General features: G+C 35.4%; 2 protein-coding genes and 1 pseudogene across 3 annotated transcripts; all 3 read left to right on the top strand.

The window, feature by feature from the left end:
• The first annotated feature begins 577 nt into the window (after window positions 1–577).
• LOC143564729 (putative sucrose-phosphate synthase 2) lies at window positions 578–6,203 on the top strand (annotated as a pseudogene). The gene is made up of 12 exons (XR_013140926.1): window positions 578–853; window positions 1,646–1,839; window positions 2,090–2,153; window positions 2,263–3,008; window positions 3,140–3,165; window positions 3,245–3,376; window positions 3,460–3,636; window positions 3,707–3,760; window positions 3,853–3,915; window positions 3,998–4,906; window positions 5,266–5,393; window positions 5,769–6,203. The product of XR_013140926.1 is annotated as a putative sucrose-phosphate synthase 2 (transcript).
• Window positions 6,204–6,687: 484 nt separating this feature from the next.
• On the top strand, window positions 6,688–12,552 carry LOC143564728 (putative F-box protein PP2-B12). The gene is made up of 6 exons (XM_077051918.1): window positions 6,688–7,065; window positions 7,936–8,054; window positions 8,169–8,282; window positions 10,745–11,030; window positions 11,731–11,849; window positions 11,937–12,552. The coding sequence occupies exons 1-6, from the start codon at window positions 6,787–6,789 to the stop codon at window positions 12,394–12,396; spliced, it is 1,377 nt and encodes a 458-aa protein (XP_076908033.1). The 5' UTR covers window positions 6,688–6,786; the 3' UTR covers window positions 12,397–12,552.
• A 1,547-nt stretch (window positions 12,553–14,099) lies between these two features.
• Window positions 14,100–15,020, top strand: LOC143564727 (uncharacterized). The gene is made up of 2 exons (XM_077051917.1): window positions 14,100–14,342; window positions 14,385–15,020. The coding sequence occupies exons 1-2, from the start codon at window positions 14,100–14,102 to the stop codon at window positions 15,018–15,020; spliced, it is 879 nt and encodes a 292-aa protein (XP_076908032.1).
• The last annotated feature ends 874 nt before the right edge of the window (window positions 15,021–15,894 follow it).

Here is a 15,894-nt window from a genome sequence, read left to right as displayed (position 1 = left end):
TTATTAAATATGTAAATCACAAGTTTACACATATGCAAAATTTATGTAATAACAAATTTACATATGTGTAAAAAAACATAGATTGTGTAAAAACTAATTTTCATAATTGTAATCACAAATATAGATATATATAAAAAGTGAAAAAACTACATTCAAATAATATTAACATACAACTTTTTTTATAAAAGATGTTAGTTATTAAAAGTTTTTTAAAAATTTTAAATAATTTATATGTTTTGTAATGATGCTCATCCGTACTTGTGCCGTATATGTTGGAAATTTATAAACTTTTTATTTCTCATCCCTCCGCAGCAAATTTTCTACTTTTTTGTTGTTTGCTAAACGTTCTCTCTTTTTGAATTTCATGCCAATATCACACATATTATTATTAACCGTCGTCCCATGTTTAACCGCCATGTCATTTCCTCATATATTGCATCCTCTTCGTTTTGCGTCTCTCATAAAACACACGCACACACACTTTCAATCCCGCCAATTTTCGTTACTTGAAATAACGAGGAATAAAGAATCAGATATCAACAAACAATTCAGTTTATGTTTTGATTTGGTAGATGAAATGGCAGTGAATGAATGGATCAATGGGTATTTAGAGGCGATATTGGACAGTGCATCTTTAAGTAACAATAAAGACAATAAAAAGACAAATTTGCATAATCGAGTGCGGTTTAATCCGACAAAATATTTTGTTGAAGAAGTAGTTACGGGAGTGGACGAGACTGATTTGCATCGGACATGGATTAAGGTTGTGGCGAAAAGAAACACGAGACAAAGAACTTGTCGACTACAAAACATGTGTTGGCGTATATGGCATCTCACTCGCAAGAAAAAACAGGTAAATTTATAATTATATGACTCATGTACTTGTAAGAACACGCTTTGTAATAATCATATATTCAGTGGCGGAACTAGAATGTGTTGACAAACAACTTGTTGATAGGGGTTATAATAATTTTTTATTCTATAAAAAATCATATATTGTAAAAAGTTTATAGAAATCCAGAGTCCGTGGCTCTTTTACCCCTATCTAGTTCCGCCCATGATCATAGAATTAAACAAATTGGAACGGAATTGCAAGGTTAAATTTAAAGATATGAATTTGATGTCTTAAAATATATAATTGGAGTGACTTTCTTATTCCCTCTGTTTGTGCCAATGATTATACATAATAGATGAACATGTTACAATTTTTTTTTTTCCATCACAATCGAAGTTTTATATAATTTACTATAAAACGATTACAATAAAGTGGCAGGCAAACGGGCAACAAGCTGCGCCGCAACCCCCTTTTGAACAGCAAAGCCAATCCTGCTAAAAACGAAGCTTTGGGACCTAGAAGCTGAAGAGGTTCCGTGTACGACGCGCTGAACCCCCTTGGGTTCCAATCATAATAATTATACAATCATAATAATTATACAAATTGGAATTACAAGGTAAAATTTGAAGATGAAATTAAGAATATGTTGACGTTTCAAAACTAGTTGGAGTGACCCTTTTACCCCCCTTGGGTTCCACCCATGGACATACATTCATACATAAGATATGTAACACATGTTTGAATCATAATTAAACAAGATGAAATACGAAGTTAAATTTGAAGATAATATGAATATGTGTTTTAAAATAGTTGGAGTGTCAAGAATCACAACCGATAGCAAAATGGAGATTCGAACGAGAACAAGGACGCGACGATGTAAGGGGGGACATGTCTGAAACAGTGAAAGGTGATGGTGCAAATAAAACACACCAACATGATGCTTCTAGCTCGGAGGTTGGATCAGATTATAAAAAGGAAAAGACGCTTTACATCATCCTTATCAGGTATCACTTCTAATTAATTGGCATGTGTATTATGGATGTGCATTTTGAAAATGATCTTGTGAACTTTAATGATGATACTAAACGGTGTACTGTGTTGATGCGGTTTTGGTGTTTGATGTTTATCACAACATTAAATGAATTGTACTATGAAGTCAAGTCATAATAATTAGATAACCTGTTCTAAACGCCCAATTTAAACACTCCTTCGAGCTTTTGTTAATAAATGTTGAAATACTTTCTTTTGGAACAGTTTACATGGTTTGATTCGTGGAGATAATATGGAGCTTGGTCGTGATTCAGATACTGGTGGTCAGGTATGATAAATCCCCATTGTTGTCACTTGCATCACTCATTTTCAAAACAATCTACTTCTAATAAACCTCAATTATCTAATGGTTTTCTATGTTGCATTTTGAATTCCAGACCAAATATGTTGTAGAGTTTGCTCGGGCTCTTGCTAAGATGCCAGGAGTGTATAGAGTTGATCTTTTCACCCGTCAAGTGTCATCACCCAATGTAGATTGGAGCTATGGCGAGCCGACTGAGATGTTGACAGCAACGGATGATGATCATGATGACAATGTTGGTGAAGGCAGTGGAGCTTATATTATTAGGATACCGTTCGGCCCCTTGCGACAAGTACCTTAGGAAAGAATTACTTTGGCCATATGTCCAAGAATTTGTAGATGGAGCACTTGCACACATTCTCAATATGTCCACAGTATTGGGTGAACAAATTGGCGGAGGCCATCCAATTTGGCCATATGTTATTCATGGTCACTATGCAGACGCGGGAGATGCTGCAGCCATCCTCTCGGGTGCTCTAAATGTTCCCATGGTTTTAACCGGACATTCCCTTGGTAGAAACAAGCTAGATCAGCTTCTTAAGCAAAGTAGGCAGTCAAAAGAGGAAATCAACTCAACTTATAGGATTATGAGAAGGATAGAAGGCGAAGAGCTTTCATTAGATGCCGCTGAACTTGTGATTACAAGCACAAGACAAGAAATTGATGAACAATGGGGCTTGTATGATGGGTTTGATGTAAATCTCGAGAGAGTTTTACGTGCTCGTGCTAGACGGGGCGTTGATTGCCATGGTCGTTTCATGCCAAGAATGGCGGTATGATCTTCTGCTTCATTAAAAATGTAAACAATTCTGAATCTTTGTAGTAACTCGTAGGACCGGATATTGTTTGTTTTCAGGTTATTCCTCCTGGGATGGATTTCAGCAATGTAATCCATGAAGCAAATGAAGCTGATGGGGATCTATCGTTAACCAAAACAGAACGACCTTCTTCAGAAACTGTACCGCCAATATGGTCAGAAGTGAGTATACATGGCTATTAAAAAATATATAGAATTCCATATATTGGTGCATTGTTCATCTGTAAAATGTTTGTTTCAGGTTATGCGATTTTTGACAAATCCACACAAACCCATGATACTTGCCTTGTCAAGACCAGATCCAAAGAAAAACATCACAACCCTTTTGAAGGCTTTTGGGAAATGTCATTCTTTGAGAGAGCTTGCTAATCTTGTAAGTATAATGGCTTTGGTTATGTGTATATATTTCTATATATGTATGTAGGTTTGTGGACTTAACGAAACATTCTTCTACAGACTCTTATAACGGGGAATAGGGATGACATCGACGAGATGTCTTCAGAGAATGCTAGTGTGCTTACAACTGTGCTGAAACTTGTGGACAAATACGATCTTTACGGGCAAGTAGCATTCCCTAAACATCATAAGCAAAGTGATGTTCCAGAAATCTACCGTCTAGCTGCCAAAACTAAGGTATAATCTTTTTAACTTGTGTGGCATGTAACAGCAAGTTGTTATTATAACTGTTCTGTTCTTACGACAGGGTGTTTTCATAAATCCTGCTTTGGTCGAACCTTTCGGGCTAACATTGATTGAGGTTTGTTGCTATAAATCTTCCCAATTTGTAAGTTTTGGATTTGTTTTATATGTATGTTTAAACTTGGTCTGGTGCGTTTTACTTTAATATAGGCTGCTGCTCATGGACTTCCTTTGGTGGCAACAAAAAATGGTGGACCTGTTGATATTCATAAAGTAAGTTTACTACTTTTATCACATAATCACTTTCAAAATAGCATGAAAAACTGCTCATATGTAATAATGTATGCAATTACAGGCACTAAACAACGGGCTGCTCATCGACCCCCGTGATCAACAAGGAATAGCTAACGCTCTACTTAAACTATTATCCGAGAAGAACTTATGGCACGAATGCCAGAGAAACGGTTGGAGAAACATACACCTCTTCTCATGGCCCGAACACTGCAGGACATATTTAACACGTGTGGCATCATGTCGCATGAGACATCCAACATGGAAAACCTGCACCCCTGCAGATGAAATGCCAAAAGAAGAATCTTTAAATGACTCGCTTCAAGATGTACAAGATGCATCATTGCTCTTATCCATAGATGGAGACGGTGGGGGAGATATTCAAGAACAAGTAAAACGGGTAATGAACAAGATGAAGAAACCTGCATCATCAGATAAATTCGGTGACATGAACAAAAATAATAATAATAATTTTTCTAAGTATCCAATTTTAAGGAAGAGACAAAAGTTGGTTGTTATTGCAGTTGATTGCTATGATAGCAAAGGAGAACCCGAAAGAACTATGATTAGTGTTATACAAGAGACGTTTAAGGCGATTAAACTAGACTCGCAATGGGCAGAAGGGACTGGTGTTGCTATATCCACAGCAATGCCATTATCAGAATTGACGGATTTTTTAAAATCAGGCAAGATTAAGGTGAATGAGTTTGATGCTTTGGTTTGTAGCGGTGGAAGTGAAATTTATTATCCTGGAACTTATGTAGAAGATGGTAAACTCTACTCCGATCCAGATTATGCCTCACATGTTGAGTACAGGTGGAAATTTGATGGTGTAAAGAAAACACTTTGGAAGCTGATGAATGCACCAGAAGACACCGAAGGAAAATCTAGCGAACTTTCAAAAGTGATTGAAGAAGATGTGAAAGCTAGCAACCCTCATTGTTTGTCCTACATGATAAAAAATATCAACAAGGTGTGTTCATAACTTGGGTAATAAACGGATCATGTAAGACAATTATCCGAAGACGGCATAGCCGGTTGCAAAAACTACAAATTTACAAAAAGGAAAGAAGAAAATACAAATGCCAGATTCTTTTTTACATTTTTAAAAGATGTTAAAAATAAATAGGTTAATCAGGTCAACCTACAAATGGTCAAGTTGACCTAAGCAGGACCTGTTCGGCTAACGTTTTAAGAGAGTTTGACTCATTTTCTGTTAGGTTCATGTGGTGTGTGAAATTCACACTTTTAATCATAACTCATAAAAACTACTGATATATATGCATCACTCTTTTTATTATATTTATTTTCTTTTCTCTGTGCATTTTGCAGGCAAAGAAAGTTGACGATCTGAGACAAAAGTTTAGGATGAGAGGTCTACGGTGCCATCTCATGTATTGCCAAAACTCTACACGATTGCAAGTAGTTCCGCTCCTCGCCTCTCGAGCACAAGCCCTTAGGTAAGACTGGAATCTCCTAACTGTAGTCTTTAACTATACTTGTTGCACATGATCAAGAAAGATGCAGACTTTACCAATCTGTATATTTGGGTTGTGTTTTGATTCAAATGTGTCAAATAAAATTTGTTTACCAGAAAGGAGAACTGGCTTGTCAAATGGGAACAAGTTGAAAAACCACCTAAATGATTTTATTCAACAATTTCGATTATATTGCTGGAACTAATAATGCTCTTGTAATTAAAATTAATGCGTATAGGTAGTATTTATAAAAGATCAAGAAATAGAGTAAACATGTATTTGTGTGTAGCACTTGATCTTAAATAATCTTGGCTACTGCATCAACCTTTTTGGAACTGAATTTATATTGGGGAATAGGTACTTTTTCGTCCGCTGGAGATTAAATGTTGCGAATGTGTACGTAATCCTTGGGGAAACTGGTGACACGGATTATGAAGAACTCGTACCAGGCACCCACAAAACGATTATTATAAAAGAAGTTGTGAAAGGGGGTTCTGAAGAGTTGCTTAGAACCAGCGGTAGTTACTTGAAGGAGGACGTAGTTCCTGGAGAGAGCCCGCTCGTTGCTTATGTTAACGGAATCAAGTCTGAAGATATTGCTAGTGCTTTAATCAAGGTTTCAAAATGTGATGCATGAATCTTTATTGTAAAGTAGTTATTGTTGTATTGTGGTAACATGTATAAGTAGTCCGCGTGTTGTAATATGCTATTCATTAGGATCATTTTAGTATTTACAAGATCGAACAAGTCATTATGATTGACAAAAGAATATTGTATTATATTGGACCATTGTCGATATGATTAGTTTATTTATTAATTATAATTAAGGGCAATTGTTTGATCCAATCAAGAATACAAAAGTGTTGGCTCATTAATTTGTTTGGCGTCCAACCCGTAAGTTAGACGATGGAAAGCCCACGTAGCTGTAACAAGTTGGTTGTGGGCTTAATGTGTCTAGTGGGTTTTTCTAATGACCAAGTTAGGAGACAAACTCGCGTTTTATATATAACGTTCAAAAAAAAAAAACCAAAACGCCGGTGGGGTGGGGGGGGGGGGCGGTGTGCCCCGGCGTTATAAGCTATAACACCCACATAAATTTCCGACTACGAACGGTCTTATTTTTTTAAAAATATGATGGTTCTCTTCTTTTAATTCTTTTTAAAGTAATAATAAAATACTGTATAAAAATAAAGTCGGCAGATCTAGGTGAAAGGTAGAAATACTCAAAAGACAAGAAAAAGAAAACAAGATGAGACTTAATGAGCAAGATTACAAGAGTTAAATAGTACAGTTGACGTAGTCTTCAAAGTTTGATCAAACTTTCTTACTGGTTTCTATTTATATATTTCCATTGAAAGAATTTGCAACGCTAGAAATGACCACCGTGTCGGACACGCCAAGTATCTCGGATCTGCCGGAAGGCTGCGTCACAGATATCCTATCCATGACGTCACCTCGCGATGCCTGCCGATCTGCCTTGATCTCCAAAGCATTCCATTCTGCTGCAGACTCTGACGCTGTTTGGGAGCGGTTTCTGCCGCCGGATTACCGTGAAATCATCGGGAAGGCGGTTTCTCCTGTGGCTTTTAACTCTAAGAAGCAACTCTACCACCGCTTATCGGACTCTTATATCCTCCTCGATCATGCTCATTTGGTAAATCAATCAATCTTACAATCCATACTGTATTAGAGTTTTTAGAGTTATAACTTAATAAGTCAGGATATTAATTGTGAGAACTTTTCAAGACCTTTTGTACTACTTAGTCAGTGATCTACATTACTCTGGTTTCCATTTTGAAATTCATTTTTTTGTGTTTGTTTTTTATTCTCTTTTTTACCTTCCCCTTACTTCTACCTTTTTTCTATCGGTTTATGTAATTTCCAAATACTTTAGACTATCTTTAAATAATTTAGGTTAATACTTGATGATTAAAAACATTTCATGTTGTATGAACCAGTATAAGAATTTGGATCTTTAATTATTTTGTTCTCAATTTCATAGCAATAATGGTTGTTTTGATTAGACTGTTCTTTTTTAACATCGACGATATATATAGGATATAGATTTGAGAGACGTGGTTCAATGTTATTACATGCGTTCTTCTGTTGATTTAAAGGCTCCGCCGCTACTCGCGGGCCCGAATACTAGTTGTGACTTATAAACCTTCGGCCAAAAGTCGTTTTCAAATTAAATAAGTAATCCCAAACACCCTTGATTATGAATAGGTAGTTGTTCATTGTAGGTCCGTATAGGGACAATTTTTTTCATGGCTTAAAGCGAATTTTAAAACCAAATGACCAATCAATACGTGTTATGGACTGAAACCATTGCTAGGTAATGAACCAGCTGTCCTAGATCAATTGTATGAGAAATTGATGTGGGGTTTTTATAGGGAAAATGGGCTTTATACTTTTTTTTGGGGTGTAGCAATATATTTGCTTGAACTTATATTTTCTTTATAAATAATAGTATTAGTCGAGCTGCCCTGCTTTTGGTGATATTGTAATATAATTATTGATGTAGGGTTTGAAGCTAGATAAGGAGAGTGGGAAAAAGTGTTACATGTTGGGTGCAAGGGACTTATCAATTGCGTGGGGTGATGACACTCGTTACTGGGAATGGGGACATGTACCCGAATCAAGGTATCCCTTCGTTCTCGATCTATGCTAGGATTATTTTTATTTTAGGCAAAAGCGGTGGACCAAGGGGTAGGGTATCGTGGCCAAAATTAACGAAGTGTGAAACTTTTGGTGCAGGTTTGCAGAGGTAGGTATACTTAAACACGTATGGTGGCTCGACATACGCGGCAAAATAGCAAGTGAGATGTTATCCCAAAAGACAACATATGTCGCATATCTTGTGTATCGGACGCATGGGGACTTTCGGGCGCTGGAAAAACAATAGTTAGCTTTGGCGTGACAAGAAATGAGAGACTAGATGTTCGTCTTCAACAACCACGTCCACAGGCCCGTGCACGACCACTGGTACAGGCGCAGGTTCAAGCACATGGTCCGGCATCGAGAAATGATGGATGGTTGGAGATTGAATTGGGTGAATTCCACTGCGATGATGGAGATGAAGGTGAAGTTGAGATGACATTTCAAGAGCATCATGAGCATAAAGGGGGTCTTATTGTGGAAAGCATTGAGCTTCGGCCTAAGTAGTACTGTGTTTAAATGAATAATTGTGAATAAATAAGTTGTAAGACAATATGGGTTTGTAAACTATGAAAGAATAATATGTAATAGTAAGTGTTTGGTAAACTAACATTTATGTGTGTGATAAGCTCTTATCAAGGGCACAATAAAAGACGAGGACAAAACATAATATCCCTAATACGTACGTAGTTGTTTATGAATAAGATGTACTCATGTTGATATGAAATGGATTTGAACGGTTAATCTCCTTGAGCAGGGATTCATTAAGGTTAAAACTCAAAAAAAATAGTCATATCATAATGTATAAATTGGTTAAGAACTAGTAAATGTATATGTGCGTTGCGCCGGAATTTAATTTAAATTGATTGAAAGCCATTAAAATGAACACAGCTATTGGTCCCCATGACTTTACCAACATAGGTATCAATTTTGTACAGGATTTCAACACGTGTTTTACATCGACTAACAATAAAGATGAATGACGATACACATTGCGATGGGGTGGCTACACCACCCGAAAATAGATGTAGAAATATTGAACCACGCACACGTGTTACGACTTGCTAACTCACAAAATATAGATCAAATCCTAAAACAAAAGTTAAAAAAACGTATAAACTACATGATTTATTAAAATTAAAAATAAACCTTATGGGTTATATTGTATTTATACATATGCTAATACCTTAAGAGAGGATATCTAAAAGTTGAAAATGAACAGATAAGGAAAATTGTAAGATGTACCAACATAAATAACGTTGAACAAAAAAGGTAGCACAAAATAAGTGGCAAACTCTTAAGGGGAGAAAAATGAAAATTATGAGATGCACCAACATAATAGTATATTTTGCAAAATAAATAATATATACAAATAAAAATAAAATTAATAGATATTAGTTTACGAATGTTTAATATATATTTTTTTAAAATTTGACTTCAACTCGAATTTGGTTACCCATGACGGACCTGAGGAATGACCCAAACCCAAAATACTTATAAAATAGGAATCGAGCAACCGCATTACAGAAATTTGGTTTAGTTTGAAGTACAATTGGTCTCGATTTTCATGTAAACCCAATTTATGCTCACCCTTAAACCATAATCTATGCCAAATTTAAAGATGCTAATGGTTAGGGTTAAAACTGCAAAACCATCCAAACGAATTATTGGATTGGTTTCATAGTCGTTTCTTTTTATTATCTTTTTATCGGTTGGCTTCAAAAATTCCAAACTGTAGCAAGCATTTTGGTTTGCTATTTACATATAAAGTCGGTTGTATAATAATAAACTAGATCGTAAGAATAATCTTTACTCTTAATAAAAGACTAGCAATTTTTGTGTATGTAAGATCATCACATTCACTCTCACAAATATTTAAATATTTAATAATTTATTAAATAATATAAATTCAATAAAGATACTTTTAAGGAAGGAATCTTAAATTAGTTTTAACTTAAGTATATCACAAAATTTATAATTAAGAAATCCCAATGATTTTGGTTTCTTTATATCTTTAAAATTTAACAAAATATGTTAATGTACAAATTAAATAGACGTGCTAAACGTAAGAATCAAATAGTATAACTATATAGTGTAATTACACTACAGTATAATTATAATATGCTACATATATAATTACAATACTTAATTTTCACAAATAATACGTTAATTTCGTTTGTATTTGAATCAAACTCATATATATGTTCTATTGACATCATATATAACATTTCTTATACATGTTATGTTTTTTAGAGTTTAGAGTGTTTTTTACCCATGTTATGTTTTTTTATGAAATCGTGTAATCTCAAAGAAACAAAACAAAAAATAATGTCATTTAATTATTCAATTGATAATTTTTAAATAATTTTAAATTATGTTGTACTTACGCTATATGATAACTATATTATTAGAGTATATTTTGATTAATTATTTATTTATTAAATGTATTTTATTTAAATTAATCAATACACAGGTGTCTTCCATTATAGTTTAGATCAATCAAACAAAAAGACAAATCAAGTTTTAAAGGTAGGAAAAAAACAAACTGACAAAAATACGAGGAAAGTTGATGAGAAAGATGATCACAGGTGGAAGTACGAATCATTTCTTCTTGGTTATTATTTATATTTATTATTTATTTCCGTCGACTAATATTTTCAACGCAAGAAAACATAAATGGCCGAATTGGACAACTTGCCGAGTATCTCTGTTCTGCCGGAAGGCTGCGTGACCGTGACCGATATATTATCGATCACGTCACCTCGCGATGCCTGCAGAGCTGCCTTGATCTCCAAGGCATTCCATTCAGTCGCAGATTCGGACGTTGTTTGGGAGCGGTTTCTGCCATCGGACTACCGTGAAATCATTGGGAAGGCGGTTTCTCCCGTGGGTTTTGAGTCTAAGAAGCAACTCTATCACCGATTATCGGACTCATATATCGTCCTCGATCGTGGTAATCTGGTAAACCGATTAACCTTACAATTTATACGTACTGTTTTGAATTGCCAATGATCCCCAACAAAAAAGTCGGGGTTCAGGTTGGGCGGGGGTTTGCTCACCTATGATGGATTCCTTTTGAGAGTGGTCTCTAATTACTTGGGGAATAGACATACTCGAGTGGATCAATAGTCTGTCAGTGATCAAAATCCAGATAACCGTTCAAAATTAGCATTGTATTCGAATCACAGGTGTTTTAACGGTTTGGAACCGAACTAAATTCACAATGTTAAAAACCGAAAGGAAAGGTTGAAATTGGATTGGATTAAATTAGGGTCTGCTCAAATAACTCGCGGCCCATAGCTCGACTCGTAGCTCACTTGATAAAAGCTCGAATAAATCTAGCTAAAAAACTTGATTTCAAATAACCTGAGCCAAGCTAGCTCATTGTTGTAACCAAGCCAAAGCTGAGCCGAGTTGCCTCGTTTATTTTCTAGATCGAGCTCAAACTCGAACTCGCCGACTCTACTCGTTTACTAGAATTGTATTTTTGAAAAACTTAAATAACTATTATTTGACAGCAGCTTATTCAACGTATTTAGTTCAAACTGAATTCAATTGGTAAAAACAAAACAAAATGGAAAACCAAATATCTAGTTTGGTATGGTTTTAATGTTGTAGTGTTTTTGGATTTATTTGCTAATGTTCTTGGATTTGTAATTAGGGTTTTAAGATAGATAAGGAGAGTGGGAGAAAGTGCTATATGTTAGGCGCAAGAGACTTATCAATAGCATTTGGTAACGACACTCGTTATTGGGAATGGAGACATGTACCAGAATCAAGGTATCAAAACTTTCAAATGTTAAATCTTTCTCCAAGTCTAAAAGATCCAATCCAAATTTATATACATGTTTGGAAACATTGTTGCAGGTTTGCAGAGGTTGGCATACTTAAACACGGATGGTGGCTTGATATCCAAGGCAAAATAGCAAGTGTGATGCTGTCACAAAAGACAACATATGTAGCATATCTTGTGTTTCGAATTAGTAAGAACTCGTGGGGCCTTTCTGCGGCTGGGAACACAATTGTTAGTGTTGGTGGGGTAAGAAACGAAGCATCTAATGTTTATCTTCAACAGCCAAGGGTGCATGTGCATGAAAACATAATTGTTAGTTTTGGCGAGGTAAGAAATGAGGCGTCTAGTGTTTATGTTCAACAACTAAAGGCGCATGCGCAGGCAAACATGAGGAACGATGGATGGATGGAGCTCGTATTAGGTGAATTCTATTGTGATAATGGGGATGATGGTGAAGTTGAGATGGTGTTTCAGGAGCACCATCGTAATAAAGGGGGTCTTATTGTGGAAGGCATCGAGCTTAGGCCTAAATAGTGTTTGAATAAATGGTTGTTAATATATGACTTTTTAACAATATTAGCTAGTAAATTGTAAACAGTTACGCTTATCTTTCGAGATTCGAACAAAGGCAAAGTAATATAAGAATAATTATCAAAGTAATACAGGAATAATTATAAAGAAAGATCTGTCATTTTATTGATTGAAGCTCCATTTATCATCAATTAAGTGAAGAGAACTTGAATGGTTACCTGCATGTCACAAGAACAATATTAGTATATAAACTAAACTTATTAATATTTATATTAAGTATAAGGTTCTTATTGTAATTAGTAGGGTTAATATGTAATTATTTAGTCTATAAATAGGGCTATGATGTTAGACAAATTAACGATCGTGTATTCAGTATTTTCTATCAACAATTTAGAATTTTAATTCAAGAATCAGTTTGTGTATATCATCTTGTTCTTATTCAATTGTGAATTGTGTGATTTGTTCGCTGATTACCAATAGTGACATCAGAGCCAAGGTTTGCAAAGCCTGTGATAACCGATCTGAATCGATTTGGGAATTGAGTTTGTGAACGTCCCTTTTTATAATCGATCAATTAGAAAAGGGTCGTGTACGATTGGTTCTGATTAAGGGTTGTAATAAGTTGAAATCAAGAAAACCCATATGATTGAATTGATCGATTAAAGGAGATTCTGTCACAGTCAACAAAGTGATCAAGAAATCAATTCAATTAGAGATTATCTAATTGACACAAACTAATTGTTTTTATTTGTCTTGGATCTCGATAAAAAAAAAAAAAAAAGAGGCAATAGTAATTGAGCATTTGGCAATTCTAGTTATCAAGAAACTAATTTTGAGGAAGATTATATAGTTAGTCACCAGCCAGGGAAAAGGCCTGAACGAATTTGGCAATTCTGGTGATCACAGATTGTGCTTGATTGTTGTTTGTTATAATCAGAACTGAAGAGAAAAAGGAACCAGAAAAGTTAAAGATAATCGGTTTGATTTGTTTGGCAACCGAAAAAACCAAGTATTGTTGTCGGTGGAGACGGAAAATTGGTTTAGATTTGCCTTGCAACCGAAAACCCAAACATAGAAACTATTCTCTTGGTCGAAGCGGTTGGATAAACCAGTATACCGTTTGTGTTTTGAATAGTTGGCTTAGGCAACGGATAAACCCGTGTACTGTTGGTGGTTGATACAAACAGTTGGTTTTGGCTTGCCTTGTTAAACCCGTGTACTATTTTCGGTTTAAAAAAAACGGTTGTTTTTAGTGTTTTGAATAGTCGGCTTAGGCAACTTATAAACCCATGTACTGTTGTTGGTTGAGACAAACAGTTGGTTTTGGCTTGCCTTGTTAAACCCGTGTACTATTCTCGTTTTAGAAAAAAACATTTGTTTTTTTATGCTTTGAATAGTCGGCTTAGGCAATGGATAAACCCGTGTACTGTTGTTGGTCGAGACAAACAGTTGGTTTTGGCTTGCCTTGGTAAACCCATGTACTATTCTTGGTAGAAAACGGTTTGGTTTTGATTTACATTGTGATCGAAAAACCCGAGTACCGATGTTGTTTGAAATAGTTGGTTTCAAAAAAACCCGTTCACTATTTGTGGGATTAACAGTTGGTTTGTTTATAACCCGAAACTGTTTAGATTAAAGTTGACAACAAATTTTTCTAAATTTGTAATAGTCAATTTATCAAGATTGGGAAAAAGAAAACTCGTAAAATGGTCAACTTCAAGGATAAAGAAGTTGTGACTTCAAAGGAAGGAGGGACATCAATGAGTTTTCAATGCTCTGTGTTAAACTCCACAAATTACACCATTTGGGCTATAAAGTTCAGATCGATTTTTAACGTCCATGGAATTTGGGAAGCCATCGAACCAAAAGAGGGCAGCGAAGTTGATGAGAAAAAAGATAATACTGCAATTGCATTACTATTCCAAGAGATATATATTCCAGAAAACATGGTATTGCAAATTGCTAATTTTACTTCGGCCAAAGAAATTTAGGACGCATTAAAGGTTCGACATGTTGGAGTTGACAGAGTTAAAGAAGCGTGTTTAGAAACACTCGAGTCAGATTTTGAGTCTCTAAAAATGGGTGTTGACGAGTCGCTTGATGTGTATGCCGGGAAAATAAGTGAGATTGCATCACAAGCGAGCAATCTTGGGCATACTATGAATGACAAGAAACTGGTCCGAAAGCTACTTAGTTCTGTGCCAGAAAAATTCATACAGATTGTTGCTGCGATCGAGCAGTTTGTGGATCTTGGTGCAATGCCATTCCAAGAAGCCATTGAAAGGTTAAAGGCTTTCGAGGAACACACCAAGAAGAAAAACAAGGAGGTAGACATGCATGACATACTTCTGTTCACTAAAGAAGAAGGAAATGAGAAAGCAAAGGAACAAAAGTGTGAAGATTGTGGTCATGAAAGTTCAAAGCAAGGAAACAAAGAACTTGGTCGAGGCAAGTATGGGAAGACTTGGAAGAATAAAAAAGGAAATCAAGCCCAACAGGACAAGGATCTCATAAAATGTTTCAAGTGTAATGAACGTGGGCATTTCAGGCATGAATGTCCAAATTGGAAAAGAAGGGAGGAGGCAAACTTGATCCGGGATGAAGATTACGAACCAACGGTACTGTGATGGCAACCGGATCTTAAAGAAACTAAGACCTCACTTAAACTAAGTTTAGTTTAAGGGGGGTTATTAGTATATAAACTAAACTTATTAATATTTATATTAAGTATAGTGTTCTTATTGTAATTATTGTAATTACTAAGGTTAATATGTAATAATTTAGTCTATAAATAGGGAATGATGTCAGACAAATTAGCGATCGTGTATTCAGTATTTTCTATCAACAATTCAGGATTTTAATTCAAGAATCAGTTTGTGTATATCATCTTGTTCTTATTCAATTGTGAATTGTGTGATTTGTTCGCTGATTACCGACAGACAATTGGATCAATAATGATAGATAAAGATCTATCTATGACTGATCTCTGGCGCAAGAATCAAATATCGAAGGTGAATTACTATATGATGCTCTAAGATTAATGGAATATGCCATTCCTAATTGTGTACTAGACTTGCCTATTTATTATTTTTGGGATTTGATATGTGACGTTTGTCCCCACCTGGACTTGTCGTTTTCTAATCCGTCATGATGGTCCCTCTTGGTTGTAAAAAGCGTACCACATTATGATCGACCTTCTTAGTTGCATTTAGTTTCGAATTGATTCGGAGCATTGTTTGCTTTAGATTTGGCCCATATGATATGCTTTTATACATGGTGTGGTTGTAACACGCCATTTTGGTGTGTTGTCCTTCCAAGTCCCCCACAATCCATTGGTTTGCTCTTTTTGTAGGTTGACCAGTGGACTATTTCACTCTTTTTGGAGGAAGCAAGTAAAAGTTATTTAGCAAGAAGTGTGTTTCGAAAGGGGAGTTCTTTGACTTGACTCACGGTTGATATTTGGAAGATATTAGGTACAAGTTAGAGGCCAGAAAGGATAAA

Source organism: Bidens hawaiensis, unplaced genomic scaffold (genome assembly GCF_021521415.1).
Source record: "Bidens hawaiensis isolate Kalapana, Puna unplaced genomic scaffold, B.hawaiensis_p1.1 tig00022150_1, whole genome shotgun sequence".
Taxonomy (NCBI): Eukaryota; Viridiplantae; Streptophyta; class Magnoliopsida; order Asterales; family Asteraceae; genus Bidens; species Bidens hawaiensis.
Note: the sequence above shows the minus strand (reverse complement) of the source record. Positions and strands in the feature narration are given on the sequence as shown.